Source organism: Vulpes lagopus, chromosome 6 (genome assembly GCF_018345385.1).
Source record: "Vulpes lagopus strain Blue_001 chromosome 6, ASM1834538v1, whole genome shotgun sequence".
NCBI lineage: Eukaryota > Metazoa > Chordata > Mammalia > Carnivora > Canidae > Vulpes > Vulpes lagopus.
In genome coordinates this window covers 70,582,022-70,595,801 of record NC_054829.1, presented here as the reverse complement: position 1 = coordinate 70,595,801, position 13,780 = coordinate 70,582,022, and the positions used below count along the sequence as shown (strand labels likewise).

Sequence of the window (13,780 nt, the reverse complement as noted above, 5' to 3'; positions counted from 1 at the left end):
CCCTGGTTTCGCGGCAACAGTCCAAAGTACAGATTTTCATTGGCCAAAACCCTGAGCATGGGTGGAGCCAAACTCAAATGTCTCTTAGCAACCATTAAGTTCCCCTCGATTGGCTGGCCTCTCGGAGAGTGGAAGCGTCCTAAAAGCGGCCGCCCATCGCCCTCTCATTGGTTAGATGACTTGCGGAAGGCGGAGAAGGCGGGCAAAGAACCAGCAAGGACCCTCCGGCCTCCCTCCCGGGCTCCAGGTGTCGAGGAGGTACGGTGCACTTCTTTGCTACTCTCTACTCTTGATTTCCCAAAAGGGTCCCGTGTCGTACTCATCCGCGACAGCCTCGCGGAGAGCACTTGCATTTGTTTCACGCCGCCCGGAAGGATGTCGGGCTGGACTTTCCCCTTCTGAGCGTGCTGGCCACGCAGCCCTCCCAACTATCTCCTCTTACCCTCTGTGCTTGGACCCGGGAAAACACAAGTGTTGTCACGTTTGTCTAATTTCACACTGTCTTGTGGTTATTGCCTGGTCCCACAGCTACACACTTCCCAATTTTTAGTGTATGTGCTGCCGAAGCGAGCACAGCTACACACTTCGCACTGCAAAAGTAAACCTGGAAGTTTCTCAGGTGACTCCTTGGGTACAGCAATACTCAGCCCTCTAACCAGAAAGAGAAGGAACTGATGTCCACTCTCACGTTCCAAGGGGATCCAGAATCCTCACACTTTAGTTGCCCAATATATTAGCTGACAAACATAGCTGTTGGGATCCCTGGGTGGCACAGCGGTTTGGCGCCTGCCTTTGGCCCAGGGCGCGATCCTGGAGACCCGGGATCGAATCCCACATCGGGCTCCCGGTGCATGGGGCCTGCTTCTTCCTCCGCCTGTGTCTCTGCCTCTCTCCTCTCTCTGTGACTATCATAAATAAATAAAAAAAAAAAAAAATTAAAAAAAAAAAAAAACAAAACATAGCTGGTTAGATCATTGAGAGAGCCACAGAGAGGATCTGTGTTCCAGTCTTGATTTGAATATTATATATCTTTGTGTCAGTTTCAAATTCCTCCTGTATAAAATGGAGAATTGGCACTCTTACAACTTCAAACTCTAACCTTGTGACTTTATTCAAATAAAATAGGTGGCTTCTTGTTGGAGGTGCCTGAATGGCTTCCAGTTTTCCTCCCAAGAGGTAGCTGGCAGTGCAGCAGCTCAGGAAAGTGGAAGGGAAGCTGGCTTCACTCACTACTCCCATCTTTCTCCACGAGGGCCATCTAATCACAGATTTTAATGGACCTCTTTGCAGCTGGTCCCAAAGACCTACACCCAGGAGTCCAAGAGTGGCCATTAAGCTTCCTATATACAGAACAAAGATCCTTTGGATCTTGGATAAAAGCACAGATCTGAATATGCCTAGGTTTAAGTAAGGTGTGAGAAAGCAAAGGCACAGGGCAGCAGAGTTGGAGCAGGAAAAGGCTGATAACTTCACTTTATTTGTATTTCCTCCCACACAAAACCATCAAAACAGAAACAGAGATGGGCAGGGAAAGGGATGAAAATGTGTTTAATCCACACGTTCTCAGGGCTATTCCAGGGAGTACTTGAGGCTGAGTGCCTGCTGGAGTAACTTCAGATCCAGCACAAATTCCTCCCTCCCTGGCCTGAAGTCTTTACAGGTTGGTGGCCTGAGCCCTGCAATTAATTCTCATCCTTTGCCCACCTTGCTGTAAGGCAGGAAAGCAGACTGAAATGCTCCGCTCTGATAGGCAAGGGGAATCACAGCCCACAGATGTACTGCACTCTCTGTGCTTCAGGAGCGGAACTTTAAGCTGATTCCAAGGCTCTGAACATTGTAGGCAGGGCTAGAGGCCAATGGTGTATGAGCGGCCTGTGGGGTTATGAATAGCAGAACAGACTGGTGCTGTCACAGCCCACTCATACCACACCTTCTTGGAATTGCTGCATCGCCAGAAACGCACACAGATGGTCTGGCCTTCACGTACTGTAATGGGCTGCTGCAAGAAGAAAGACAAGTTTAAGGTAGAACTAACGAACTGTATATGGCAATATACTACTGAGCTAAGCGTGGAGAGAAAAGGATAAAACCTGACATTACAATCCTCATAAAGTTTATTTGAAGTCTTTCAGAATGAATAATCAGAACTTCACAATCAGACATTGAACAGAAAATCAAAAGTGTGATGAGGGCCATGAACATGCAGAGGATATGCACTACAAGAACACCTATGAGAGGGAACTCGAACCTAGTTCTGTTGGTCAGGGAAAGTTATCAGACGAGGAATGTTTAAGGGGACCAGGAAGATAAGTTAGCTGGGTGAAGAGATGAACAAAGAACTTTCCAGGCAAAGGAGAAAAGTGTGAAAACCTGAGGCAGGAAAGAAGACTGTATTAGAATCCTGATGAGTACTGAGTAATGTACAGATATGCTGAATTATTATGTTGTATACCTGAAACTAACAGAACACTGTTCGTTATAGTTCAATAAAAAAAAAAAAAAAAAAGAAGGTCCACAGGGGTGACACAATGTAATCAAGGAGATAGTAGCTGAAGAGACAAGCTAAAACTAGATCACACCGAGTCTTACAATATTAAATCTTTATCCTGAAGGCAGTAAGAAGTCACTGAAGGTTTTTTCCTTTTTTAAAGATTCATTTATTTGAGAGAGACACACAAGCTGGAAGGACAGGGAGAGGGAGAGAGAATTCCAAGTGACTCCACGCTTAGCACAGAACCCAACAGCAGCATTTGGCTCAATTTCAGGACCCTGAAATCCCAATCTGAGACAAAACCAAGAGTCAGACACTTAATTGACTGGACCACCCAGGAGCCCCAAAATCGTTGAAAGGTTTTAAGCAGTACAGAATTATGATCAGATTAAAAGATGACTCTTGCTCAAGGTAGAGACTGGACAGAAGAATAGACAGAGGAAATGTGGGACAGCCAAGGAGAAAGGGAATAAAAACATCTCAACACCTACAACAGATCCACGAGCATGTGGGAGCAGAACATGGGTCATAGTCAAGCATCATCCTGAGAGTAGGAAAGGGGCAGAACACCAATGGCAAAAGTGACACCTTAACCCACTGAGTCTGAAAGGTGATTCCTGGGACTCCTGGGTGGCTCAGAGGTTGAGCCGCTGCCTTTGGCCCAGGGCGTGATTCTGGAGTCCCAGGATCGAGTCTCGCATCGGGCTCCCTGTATGGAGCCTGCTTCTCCCTCTGCCTGTGTCTGCCTCTCTATGTCTCTCATAAATAAATAAATAAACAAACAAACAAAATTTTTTTTTTTTTTTTTTAACAAACAAAAATTTTAAAAAAAAGGTGATTCCTACCTTGATGGGGAAGAGGATGGGAAACCATGAGAACATCCCAGGAGAGTGAGTTTCTGGACGGATACCTGTGTGAAAAAAATAATGAAAAAAACTGAGGTCTCTGTGACTCTTCTTTTTGCCTGGATTGAGGGGAGTGTCTTCTGTGAACAGAGAAACAAGTAATCTAAGATCCACATTCACTGATTCCTAGGCTCCCTGTGACTCTAAATGAAACATCTACATAAGTTGCCCAGATAACATACTCATAGCGTGCCATCCTCGGCCCCAGATACTCACTTAGGGTGATGTCCTGATAAAGCACAGTCTCAAAGTAGCCTGCAAAGCCATGTAGCACTGTATTCACCTCCACGGGAAACTCCAAGGTGCAGTAGCGGTTGTTGTCAATCATAGGATCTGTTAGGGAGGAGTTGTGTGGATGACAAGGGACTAGAAGCTCTAGACAACTTGGTAAAGCAAGAACAAGAACTAGCAAGGGCAGCTTAGAGAGAGTAGACCCAGGATGGCAAAAGAAGAAACCACAAAGTAAGCTTTCAGCCATCCAGTCAAGAGGACAGCCACACAGGAACCCACCTCTATTGGGATGGCTGAAGGTGAAACAGGGCTGGGGCGCAGACAACTGGTGGAAGTTGTGCAGCCGCACCACATAAGGCATCTCGAACTGGGCCTGTCCCAAGAGACGGAGCAAGAACTGAAGCAGATAGGCAAGACATCTACTCCCCCAGGTAAAGAAGCCTGGGCGTCCAGGACACAGAAAAGGATAAAAATAAAAATTTTAAAAAAATTAAAAAAATAAAAAGAAAAGGATAAAAATATTTTCACTTCAGTCACTTTCCCACATCCCCATCTCTTCCTTCACCTCTTCATTTTCTCCAGTGGAAGCAAACAGTTGATGCTAATATAGAAAAAAAAAAAAAGAGGACTAAAAAGAAAAGAGCTCTCCAGAAGAGAGTGGCTTTTTACCTCAGGGTCTCGGTCCTTTTCTCGACAGGCTCTGACCTCATTGTATAACTTGGAGGAGGAGATGGGAGCCAGAAAGGAGGTGTACTCCCCAGGGATGCTCACACCATCATCTGCAGGGCAGGAGGATCATATAAGTCCCGAAGGTATGAAAATGGTATGTCTAACTGAAGGTTTAAAGCTCCCACATCAAATAGACCCAGGCAGGGGCACCTGGCTAGCTAAGTTGCTAAGCTGGTGAAATGTACAACTCTTGATCTCAGGGTCGTACGTTCAAGCCCCATGTTGGGCATGAAGCCTACTTAAAATAAAAATTGAAAAGAAAAACAAAACAAAACAACCTCCAAAACAGACCCAGGTAGCTCAATGTTGTCACATTCCCAGGCCAACCTACTTCCAACCCCTGTCATGGGAGATTCTACTTCTAGGTTAACTTACAGAGACACACAAGATTAAAACTGGAAAAAAACCCTAAGATATTCTGATCTAATGGTTCTTCTGTGGGGTCTTAGAGCTCTTAGAGATCTGGATGAAAGCTAAGCCCAAGGTATGTATCATGTCAGTATAGGGAGTCCACAGATCTCAGACTAAGAATCTCTAATCTAGTCCACTCCTCTCATTTTTACAGTTGTAAAATTTTACAGAACGCTGAGGTTCAGAAAGATTATTGCATTTGCTAAAGGAACTGACCCCAAGTCCCACCCACCTTCCCCTAAACTTTGCCACCTCCTCCAAGGCTGCTGTACCCACACCCCCACCCGCCACAGCCTTCCTAGCTGATAATCCATTCCCCTTAAGCTGGTACATCCCAGCCTGGAGGCACCTTTTAGGAAGTGTTGGGCTCCATCCAGGCACTCAGGTGACAGTTCATTGTCAGCGAAGGAGCCTAGAAGCTCACTGACGATGATGTCTGCCTTCTCTGGAGCCACCCATTCCCGCATGTCCGATGAGACTACTGTCACCTGGCTTCCCCATTCTTCAAATTGCCAGTTCTCTAGCCTAAAATAAAGATGATGCAAGTGAGGACACTAATAAAAAAAAAACTGGCACTGTAGATAAACTTCCCAACAAGGAGGTTGCTACTCACGTCACCACAGCATTTGGATTCTTCTCCACAGCATATAGCTTTATCCGCCGGTCAGCCTGCTTGGCTGCCCGCAGGGAAGCGTTCACCAGGGGACCCCGGCCTGCTCCCAGCACCATTAGCACCCTAAGAGAGAAAGGGGAAGGGTCAAGCTGACTTGGCAGATAAAGAAGTCATCATGCATATCTCTGGGAAGAGCACTCACTGGATATTGGTATCCTTCTCCTCATCTGGCACTCGATCTAACAGACATTTATAGATGGCCTGGGGAGGGAAGGAGAAAAGACCTTGTGGCTCCAGTCCCACCTTCACCAAGGTCTTCCTGGCCCTGTACTTAACCTAGACCCACATTATACCTGCTGATATTGAGAATATTTGATAGGGTCCTTTTCAAACACTTCATAAGTCTGAGATTCCAGATTGTCCATCAGTGGCTGATAAAGGAGAGGAAAAAGGCAAAATTAGCCAGCCAGTTTCTGGCAGGGGCAAAGCACCAGCATACCAAAAACTTTCCCACTGCCTCCTGAGCTTTGATAGGATGTTAGGGCACCTACTGCCAAAGCCATTTCCCCTACAGCTCCCTCTCGCTGCACTGTAGACCGACCTGGAGTGGAGACTGCAGATAGTCTTCATAGCCCTTGGCAAAGAGTTCATAGGCATTGGGTGGAGGGCGGTTCTGGCTCAGGTATTCCAGGTACTGGAGATAAGAGCAGAACTCCTTCTCTGAGTGGTGGTTGGTGCCTGTGATAATGAACTGCACTTCCAACTGTGAGAGAGGTCAGACCATCAGACGCAGTTCTCGAACCAAGATTCTGGAATATTGTTATGGTTTATGGCCAAAGAACCCTAGCATAAAATAAGGCCTGGCCTAGCAGTCTTCCAGTTCAAAAATCCCTCCAGGTACCAACAAAATAGCATGACGCTTCAATAAACTCATAAAGCCCTCCTATGTCGTATAAGCTTCATCCTGGCTCAAACAGGCCCATGGATCCTCACTATAACATCTTTTTTTTTTTTTTTTTTAAGATTTAATTTATTTATTCATGAGAGACACAGAGAGAGTGAGAGGCAGAGACATAGGCAGATGGAGAAGCAGGTTCCTCACAGGGAGCCTGATGTGGGACTCGATCCCTGGACCTGGGATCACATCCTGAGCTGAAGGCAGACACTCAATCACTGAGCCACTCAGGCATCCCATCACTTTAACTTTTTTTTTTTTTTAAGATTTTATTTATTTATTCATGAAAGACACAAAGAGAGAGAGGCACACAGAGAGAGAGGCAGAGACACAGGCAGAGGGAGAAGCAGGCTCCATGCAAGGAGCCCGATGCGGGACTTGATCTCCAGACCCCAGGATCATGCCCTGGGCGGAAGGCAGGCACTCAACCGCTGAGCCACCTAGGGATTCCCACTTTAACATCTTAAATGAAACCTGCAAACTTCTCATGAGATCTGGTTCCTTCTGAAATGTTTCTGGGACACCTACTGCCATTTGCCTCTTTTGTTCTCAAGACCTCCAACTTTGCTAAAATTGCTCTCCAGAAACCAGAGAGGAAAAGAATCAGGCCCACAGGAAAAAAAGCATCATACATATGTAAGGCAAGAGGATTAGCTGGAGTACCTTTTGAACCCTTCTACCACCCACCTTGAGAAGCCGGAAGATCAGCCTCTGGTGCATCTTAGAAAGAACAGGAAACCCCTTCTTATTGGTCAGGAAAATGCTGGTGGGGAGAATGGCTGCTTTGATGGGCTCCCCAAGCCAACGATCAATGACATGATTAGATGGGAGGTCAGCCCCAATTTCAAGAGCTACACAAGGAAAAAGAAAGACCAGTTACCTACTGCTAGGCAAAAAGGCTTTCCTTGCTTTTTTTTTTTTTTTAAATCTTTATTTTTTAACTTAATTTTATTAATTTATGATAGTCACACAGAGAGAGAGAGAGGCAGAGACACAGGCAGAGGGAGAAGCAGGCTCCATGCACCGGGAGCCCGACATGGGATTCGATCCCGGGTCCCCAGGATCGCGCCCTGGGCCAAAGGCAGGCGCCAAACCGCTGCGCCACCCAGGGATCCCTTTCCTTGCTTTTTTTGTGCAAGATCTGTTTACTCCCTAAGAGCAAGGCAGAATGAGGCAGAGAGAAAACTGCCCAGCAGCCAAGTATACATGAAACTCCTGATTCTTTTCTTTTTTAACTATATCCAGCTTTATTAAAGATACTTTTCAAAAGCAATCATAGTGTTTCAGGCAGGATGTGGGCAGATAATCCTAAACAGTATACAACAACTTTCAAACTCCCTTCTTCAATGGACTACTAAAATCAGAGAGCTACTATAAAACACAGTGTGATGCTCTGAATAGGCAAAGTTTCGAATGAGAGTTGATAGTTCACCTTTAGCATGCTATTGCTAACAACTTTTCACAAGCCAACCCTGACTTTCAGGAAATCAAATGGGAATGACAGAATTATCAATCTGAAGATTCACAAGCTAAAAAGGGAACTCTTGAAGGATGCCATCTCCATGGTGACACTGCAAAGTCCATATTGCCTGATATACTGGCAACCATGTTTTGGGGTCAGCTTCCAACAGGTTTCTGGGTTTAAGGGAGTCAAGTCTATGTTGAAGGTGGAGAGGAAGAAGAGGACGTAAAAAAGGAATTTTAGTTTTTCTAAGGCATCTATGCCAAAGTGCCTAATGTTTTGTCAATATCAAGGAATCCCTCCTCCTGGGAACCAAGAGGAAGTTTTTCAAAACTAGAAGGGTGCTCCCCGCCATCCCTCCCAGTATCAATCTAGCTTTGGAGATATTCTATTAGTGACATATGCCCTTGCCCCAAAACAACAATGAAGTGTTCTGTGTGCTAACAACATAGCTTTTTTAAAAAATAAAATTCTGCATATTTATAAAATTGATAAAGTAATATCTCAACTGTAAAGTCACCAGAAGTACACTGTCATCAAAAATGCACACACTTCATCTGGCATCTCTGAAACCCCTGATTCTTATTCACAGGAGGTCAGAGAAGGGAAACCTATCCCAGGACCCTTGTAGACTTACCCACTGCAATCCTCTTGCTATAGTCACACAAGGTCCTGAAGTTGTGCCACCTGTTCAGGGTAAAATACAGAAAAAAAAAAAAAAAAAAACCAGTCAAATACATATGCCCACCAATCGCCATAGCTGGAGAAGACCCCCCACACACACAACAGGCTCTACCCTATACTTCCCCTCCCTGTACCCTTTGCCCTGTATGGCAGCAAAAGGAGACATACCACATCCATGTCTTCTCCTCTCCACTATACTCCTCTGTATGTGTACTTGGTGCATTCTCAATTATATCATCTCTCAGGTCCTCTGGAGCCACCAAGGGTACCCGCATCCAGAACTGCATGTGAACAAGTACCCTATTTAGAACTCTATTTTGAACTCATTAGGTCCAGAAAGCTTCCTTCAATTATCTTGATCCAGATTGCAAGTTAACCCTTTTATATGTTTTTCCCAAGTTCTGATTATATGTACATATAAACTTATCTTGTGTATATCCACATGTAAATATCTGCCCTGTCCTTTATTGCAGCCATAAGTTTCTAGAAATAATTGTACATTCTATGTTTTCTAACCCTCTGCTTACCACTTTTAGATGGTGGTAGCCAGTACTGACATTTCATTTCTGCCAAGTGCACCGTTTACTGAATTGCTAGGAACAAGAAGGTACCTAGCACAGCTTGACTACCATAATATTCAGCAGGAAATGAAGCCCTCAAGCCATACCATGGACGAGTGGTGGCCAGTGTGGATGTGGTTGGTCAAAACCCTGGCCAAGTTTGTGTTATCTTCCTGATTTAGGGGCAACAGGAAAGCTGGAAGACCCAAATATGCCCCAAAATTCAGCTCCTGTAACATTGCCTGGAAATGGAGATCAAGAAGACATTAAGAGTTAGCAACCCAAATAGGTTTAATTGGATTATATTAGATTTACTAAGTTATGGGAGGAAAAAAACTGCTCTCTGCACCCAGCTAGGTTATGGACCTGATCTCTAGAAAGATCCAGTGGAGAAGTCAAACAGTCTTACCGCCTCAGAGTTCCTGCGGATCTTCTCCACTTTTGAGTCTGGACGAATCCATGGAGAAAGCTTTCCCACAATTAGCGTATTCCAGTCTGCACTCCCCCCATCCAAGAAAGACAAAACTATATGAGGTTCAGCACTTTACTTGTTCAATTTCTAATTCTTAACAGGGAATAGAGAGTAGAGATGAGAAACAAAGACTTTTTCTATCACAGATGTGGGATAGCTTGATGCAGAATAGAGTAAGGCTTTTTAGCAGGTAAGCAAGGAGAAAACAAGAGTTATCTATGTCCCAGGACTAATCAATATATCCAAGTCAGGAAAGGAGGAGAATGAGGGCACTGTTAAAGCAGAAGTTGTTATTGCCGCTAATAATTAAGGGGCATATGGGATGGTCCCTACCCCTTCCTGACAGCAGTAGGTCTGATCGTGTCTGGGGGCCCGGCCGATTCTTAGCAGGTTCCTGAGTGAACTCCCTCTTGAAACGCGGGTGGAAGACAGGCATGCAGAGGAAATCAAACCTACAACCGCGACAGACCCAGAATCGTCATGTAAAGAGAGCAGCAGTGCCCAGAGATCCAAGCAACTGGATTAGGCTATCTCAATTCTGCACAACCCTTTCTGCTGCCATCAGTCACCCGACTGGACTGCTGAGTTCAGCCTGCCTTGGGGCATTTTACTTCCGCTGCACTGTGCCTCAGTTTCTCCCCATAACACAAGCATGGAAAAGAAAAAAAAGATAAAAATCCACGCCAAGTGGCTTTTCTACTCTGTTGTCACCGGTTTTCCAAGACTGTCACATCCAGATTTGCCTCAGTACCGCCCAAGCTTCCCTCCAAGGTTTCTCTTCTCTCCCTAGCCCCTAACACTCTCTCCCATTCTCAGACTATAATCCCGCTCTCCAGGGCCCTGGAGGTCTCTAGTCCTCTTTTTGAGTTTACCTGACAACTCCCCTGACTTTGGGGCTCAGTGGCCACACGCCCCAGCAAGTTTTTTTGTTTGTTTTTCTTTGTTTGTTTCACGCTCCAGGGCCTAAGGCTTCCCCATCCTCCCCCAAGGAGTAATGGTTTCTCCCGCCCTAATCTTACCCACTCCGACCCCCTCACCCCTGCCTTTCGGGGATGACTAGTCTGTCCCTCTTCGTCCCTGAGTTCGGAGCCTGCATTCCGCCTGCGGAGGTCTGGACCCTCACCCCTGCTTGGCCACAGCCCCCAAAGTGTCAGCTATTTCGGGCACGCAGTTCAGGTCCCTCCCGCTGGACACGCGGCTCCCACCGGCACCTCCGACCGCCATCGCCGCCATCTTTTCCCTCGCGCTGTCCACGCCGGGATTCCTTGATATTAGCAGCCAATCACAAAGCCAGAGAAAAGCCCCCGGAAGGCGGAATGAGTCGCCCTAACAACCAGAGCGTCTGCCACTGCTTCAGAGTGGGAGGCCGAGGGGTGGGGAGTGGCTCTTTCCGCCAATCCGTTGGCTGCACCCGTGACGTACGACGTGGCTCCGTAAGATCCGCCAATCGCGGGATCTAGTTTTCGACGAACTTCAATCTCCCATAATGCGCCTGTGTTCGTAGAACTCCGTTAGGGGACTACACGTCCCATGAAACCCTGCAGTGTGAGCTTGAACTACCATCACTGAGCTAAGGGTGCTTGTCTCGGGGCCAGTGGCGCAATGGATAACGCGTCTGACTACGGATCAGAAGATTCCAGGTTCGACTCCTGGCTGGCTCGAGTGAGACCGGTGGTTTCCTTATTGCACCCCATGCAACATGGCCTTAAACAACGTCTCTTAGGTCTCTCCCTTTCCTTAAACTTTCGGAAGTTTGCTTCGTGACTTTTCAGACCTTCATTTTTCAAGTCTTATTTTGGTTGAGTTCTGCAGCCATCTTATGTCAGCTTTTCCTGTTACCTAATTCAGAGATGGTTCTTGGGTCACTGCACGGGTCCATCTAAACTGAGAGAACTGAGTTAATGGCTGCTGCTCTTAAAATGGGCTTTGTATGCACCTTAGCGTATTTACAAATAGATTATGACAACTAAGCCACTAATTCCTCCGGTTCTGTATCTCAGACACAAAAGGTACACACACACACACACACACACACACGCACGCACGCACACAACATCATGGTGAGGAGTCTGAACTGCCCGGAGGAGGGCTGGGAAAATACCTACATTCTTGTAGAGGCGTGGAACGGAAGGAGAGGAATGAAGCAAGGAAAACACGGAGAGAAAGGGAATACCTGGAAGCAGGCAGCCCAGAGGTGTTGAGGGCCTGGCAGCGGGGATCGAAAGAGAACACATTACAGAAGGCCCGAAGAAAGCGGCATTGACAGAACTGAGGGACTGCGAGGCAGGGAGCCACAAGAAAGAGGAGTCTCGGTTCTGGCCTCTCTGTGAGTGAAACAAGAAAGAAAAGTGGGTTAAGGGAGAATCCGTTCGGTTTGCAAATGCTGAATTAATTGGACGCCCAGGGGGCGCTGTGTAATAGAGAGTTGGATGAACAGTGTTATGACCGGATGAGATTTGGAAATGGCCAGAAGAGAGGTAGCGACCTCGAAGTAAAGAGTGACCTAGACTGAATGAGATCATCCGGGCCTGTCAGGGACAAGGTCCTTGGAAACACGGAAACGGTGTGGATAGGATAAGAGCCCTGGGTGCAATGTAAGAGCTCCAGAAGGATGAAAGTCCAAAAAGCCAAACAACGAAGAAAATGCTTATGAAGCCTAATGGGGTTGTCTCATCTTAGTCTTCAGTTGATTTTTGCAGATATTACAACAACAACAACCATTGCTACTAGACTTTATTTCTTAAAACAGTTTTAGATTTACAGAAAAACTGCAGGTAGAATGCGGAGTTCCCATCTGCCTCCCCACAGGTTTCTCTGTTATTAACATCTTTTTTTTTTTTTAAGATTTTATGTATTTATTCATGAGAGACACAGAGAGGCAGAGACACAGGCAGAGGGAAGTAGGCTCCATGCAGGGAGCCCGACGTGGGACTCGATCGGACGTCTCCAGGATCATGCCCTGGGCTGACCGCGGTAAACTGCTGAGCCACCAGGGCTACCCTGTTATTAACATCTTAACATGTATGGTACGTTTATTACAATTCATGGGCCAATATTGATACATTATTATTAATTAAAGTCTATAGTTTATTCAGAATTCCTTATTAATTACCTAATGTCCTCTTCCTGTTCCAAGATCCTATCCAGGATACCATATTACATACAGTTGCCATGTCTCCTAGGCTCCTCTGGGGTATTCAGTTTCTCAGTCGTTCCTTGTTTTTCATGGCCTTGCTAATTTTGAGAAGTACTGGTCAGGCATACTATAGAATGCCCATCTGTTCAAATTTGTCTGCTTGTTTTCTCATGATTGACTGGGATTATGGTTTTGGGGAGGGAGATAACAGAGGTAAAATGTCGTTTTCATAACATCAACATATCCTATCAACATAATTTAAGACTATTGATGTTGACATTTCTCACCTGGCAAAAGTAGTGTTTATTAGGCTCCTCCATTATAAGATTACACTCTCCCCACCCCCTTCCATCCTATGCTCATTGGAAGGAAGTCACCATTTGTGTCCCACACTTAAGGAGTAGGGAGTTATGCTGACTTTCCTTTAGGTGGAGTGTCAACAACATTTATTTGGATTCCTCCCTGCAGGTCTTACGTGTAGGTAGTTGTCTACAGGAAGTGGGTCAGTGCTCTACCAACATTTTAAGTGGTAAAAAAGAGTCTTGAGGAGGTCTGCTTGTTCTCTGCCCCATCTGTGTCCAACCAAACTCTACATTCAGAGAGACTTATTAGATGTTGTTTCTTCTTCAGAAGCTAATTATCTGGGTTGTGGACCATCTGTGCTCCAGGCATCTTCCTCCTGATGTCAAGCTGGTGGCTGTCCGGTTGATTGTTAACTAACCCATCCATGGGTAAGAGGCAGAGAGGAAAATCTATGAAACAGTAATGTCAGTTTTGCTATTGATTAAAATGATTTTCAAAAGAAACTTGTGCAAAAAGAGCCTGGAATTTCTCACTGGTCTTAAAATAATTCCACATGGGCTGAATGTCATTTGTCTGTGATGTCTTTGTTTTGTCATTCAAAATGGCCTCAGCTCTATGGCAAGCATGATGCCATTTCCCAGTAATTGTGTACCATATTGCTCCCTGCCTCTCCTACAGCATTTTCCTGTGACTTAAAAAAAACAGCAGATACTATGGATCTGCTTATATGAGCCAGAGAGAAGCAGAAATGAAGGAGTGAAAAAGAAGTAGAGCCCTTGTGAAGGACTTGGCCCTAAGCATTAAGTCAAGAGTTGATGAAGTCTGTCT

The 13,780-nt window shown here is 45.7% G+C and overlaps 1 protein-coding gene, 1 long non-coding RNA gene and 1 other non-coding gene across 4 annotated transcripts; 2 read left to right on the top strand and 1 right to left on the bottom strand.

Annotated features, from left to right (window-relative positions):
* The first annotated feature begins 118 nt into the window (after nt 1-118).
* LOC121493072 lies at nt 119-12,408 on the top strand. The gene is made up of 3 exons (XR_005988371.1): nt 119-258; nt 4,325-4,439; nt 12,358-12,408. It is a non-coding gene; the product is annotated as an uncharacterized LOC121493072 (long non-coding RNA).
* Nucleotides 1,445-10,873, bottom strand: PRMT5 (protein arginine methyltransferase 5). 2 transcript variants are annotated; one of them, XM_041758621.1, is made up of 17 exons: nt 10,637-10,873; nt 9,847-9,965; nt 9,451-9,536; nt 9,149-9,283; nt 8,650-8,762; nt 8,435-8,484; nt 7,023-7,186; nt 5,982-6,143; nt 5,734-5,811; nt 5,583-5,641; nt 5,381-5,503; nt 5,117-5,292; nt 4,297-4,406; nt 3,907-4,000; nt 3,613-3,729; nt 3,337-3,401; nt 1,445-1,996 (listed from the first exon to the last, which is right to left on the bottom strand). In XM_041758621.1, the coding sequence occupies exons 1-17, from the start codon at nt 10,744-10,746 to the stop codon at nt 1,847-1,849; spliced, it is 1,911 nt and encodes a 636-aa protein (XP_041614555.1). In that variant the 5' UTR covers nt 10,747-10,873; the 3' UTR covers nt 1,445-1,846. The 2 variants fall into 2 exon arrangements, with proteins under 2 accessions (XP_041614555.1, XP_041614554.1); XM_041758620.1 differs by having other exon boundaries at nt 1,445-1,999; nt 10,637-10,872.
* TRNAR-ACG lies at nt 11,102-11,174 on the top strand. Its single transcript has one exon. It is a non-coding gene; the product is annotated as a tRNA-Arg (tRNA).
* Nucleotides 12,409-13,780: the final 1,372 nt, after the last annotated feature.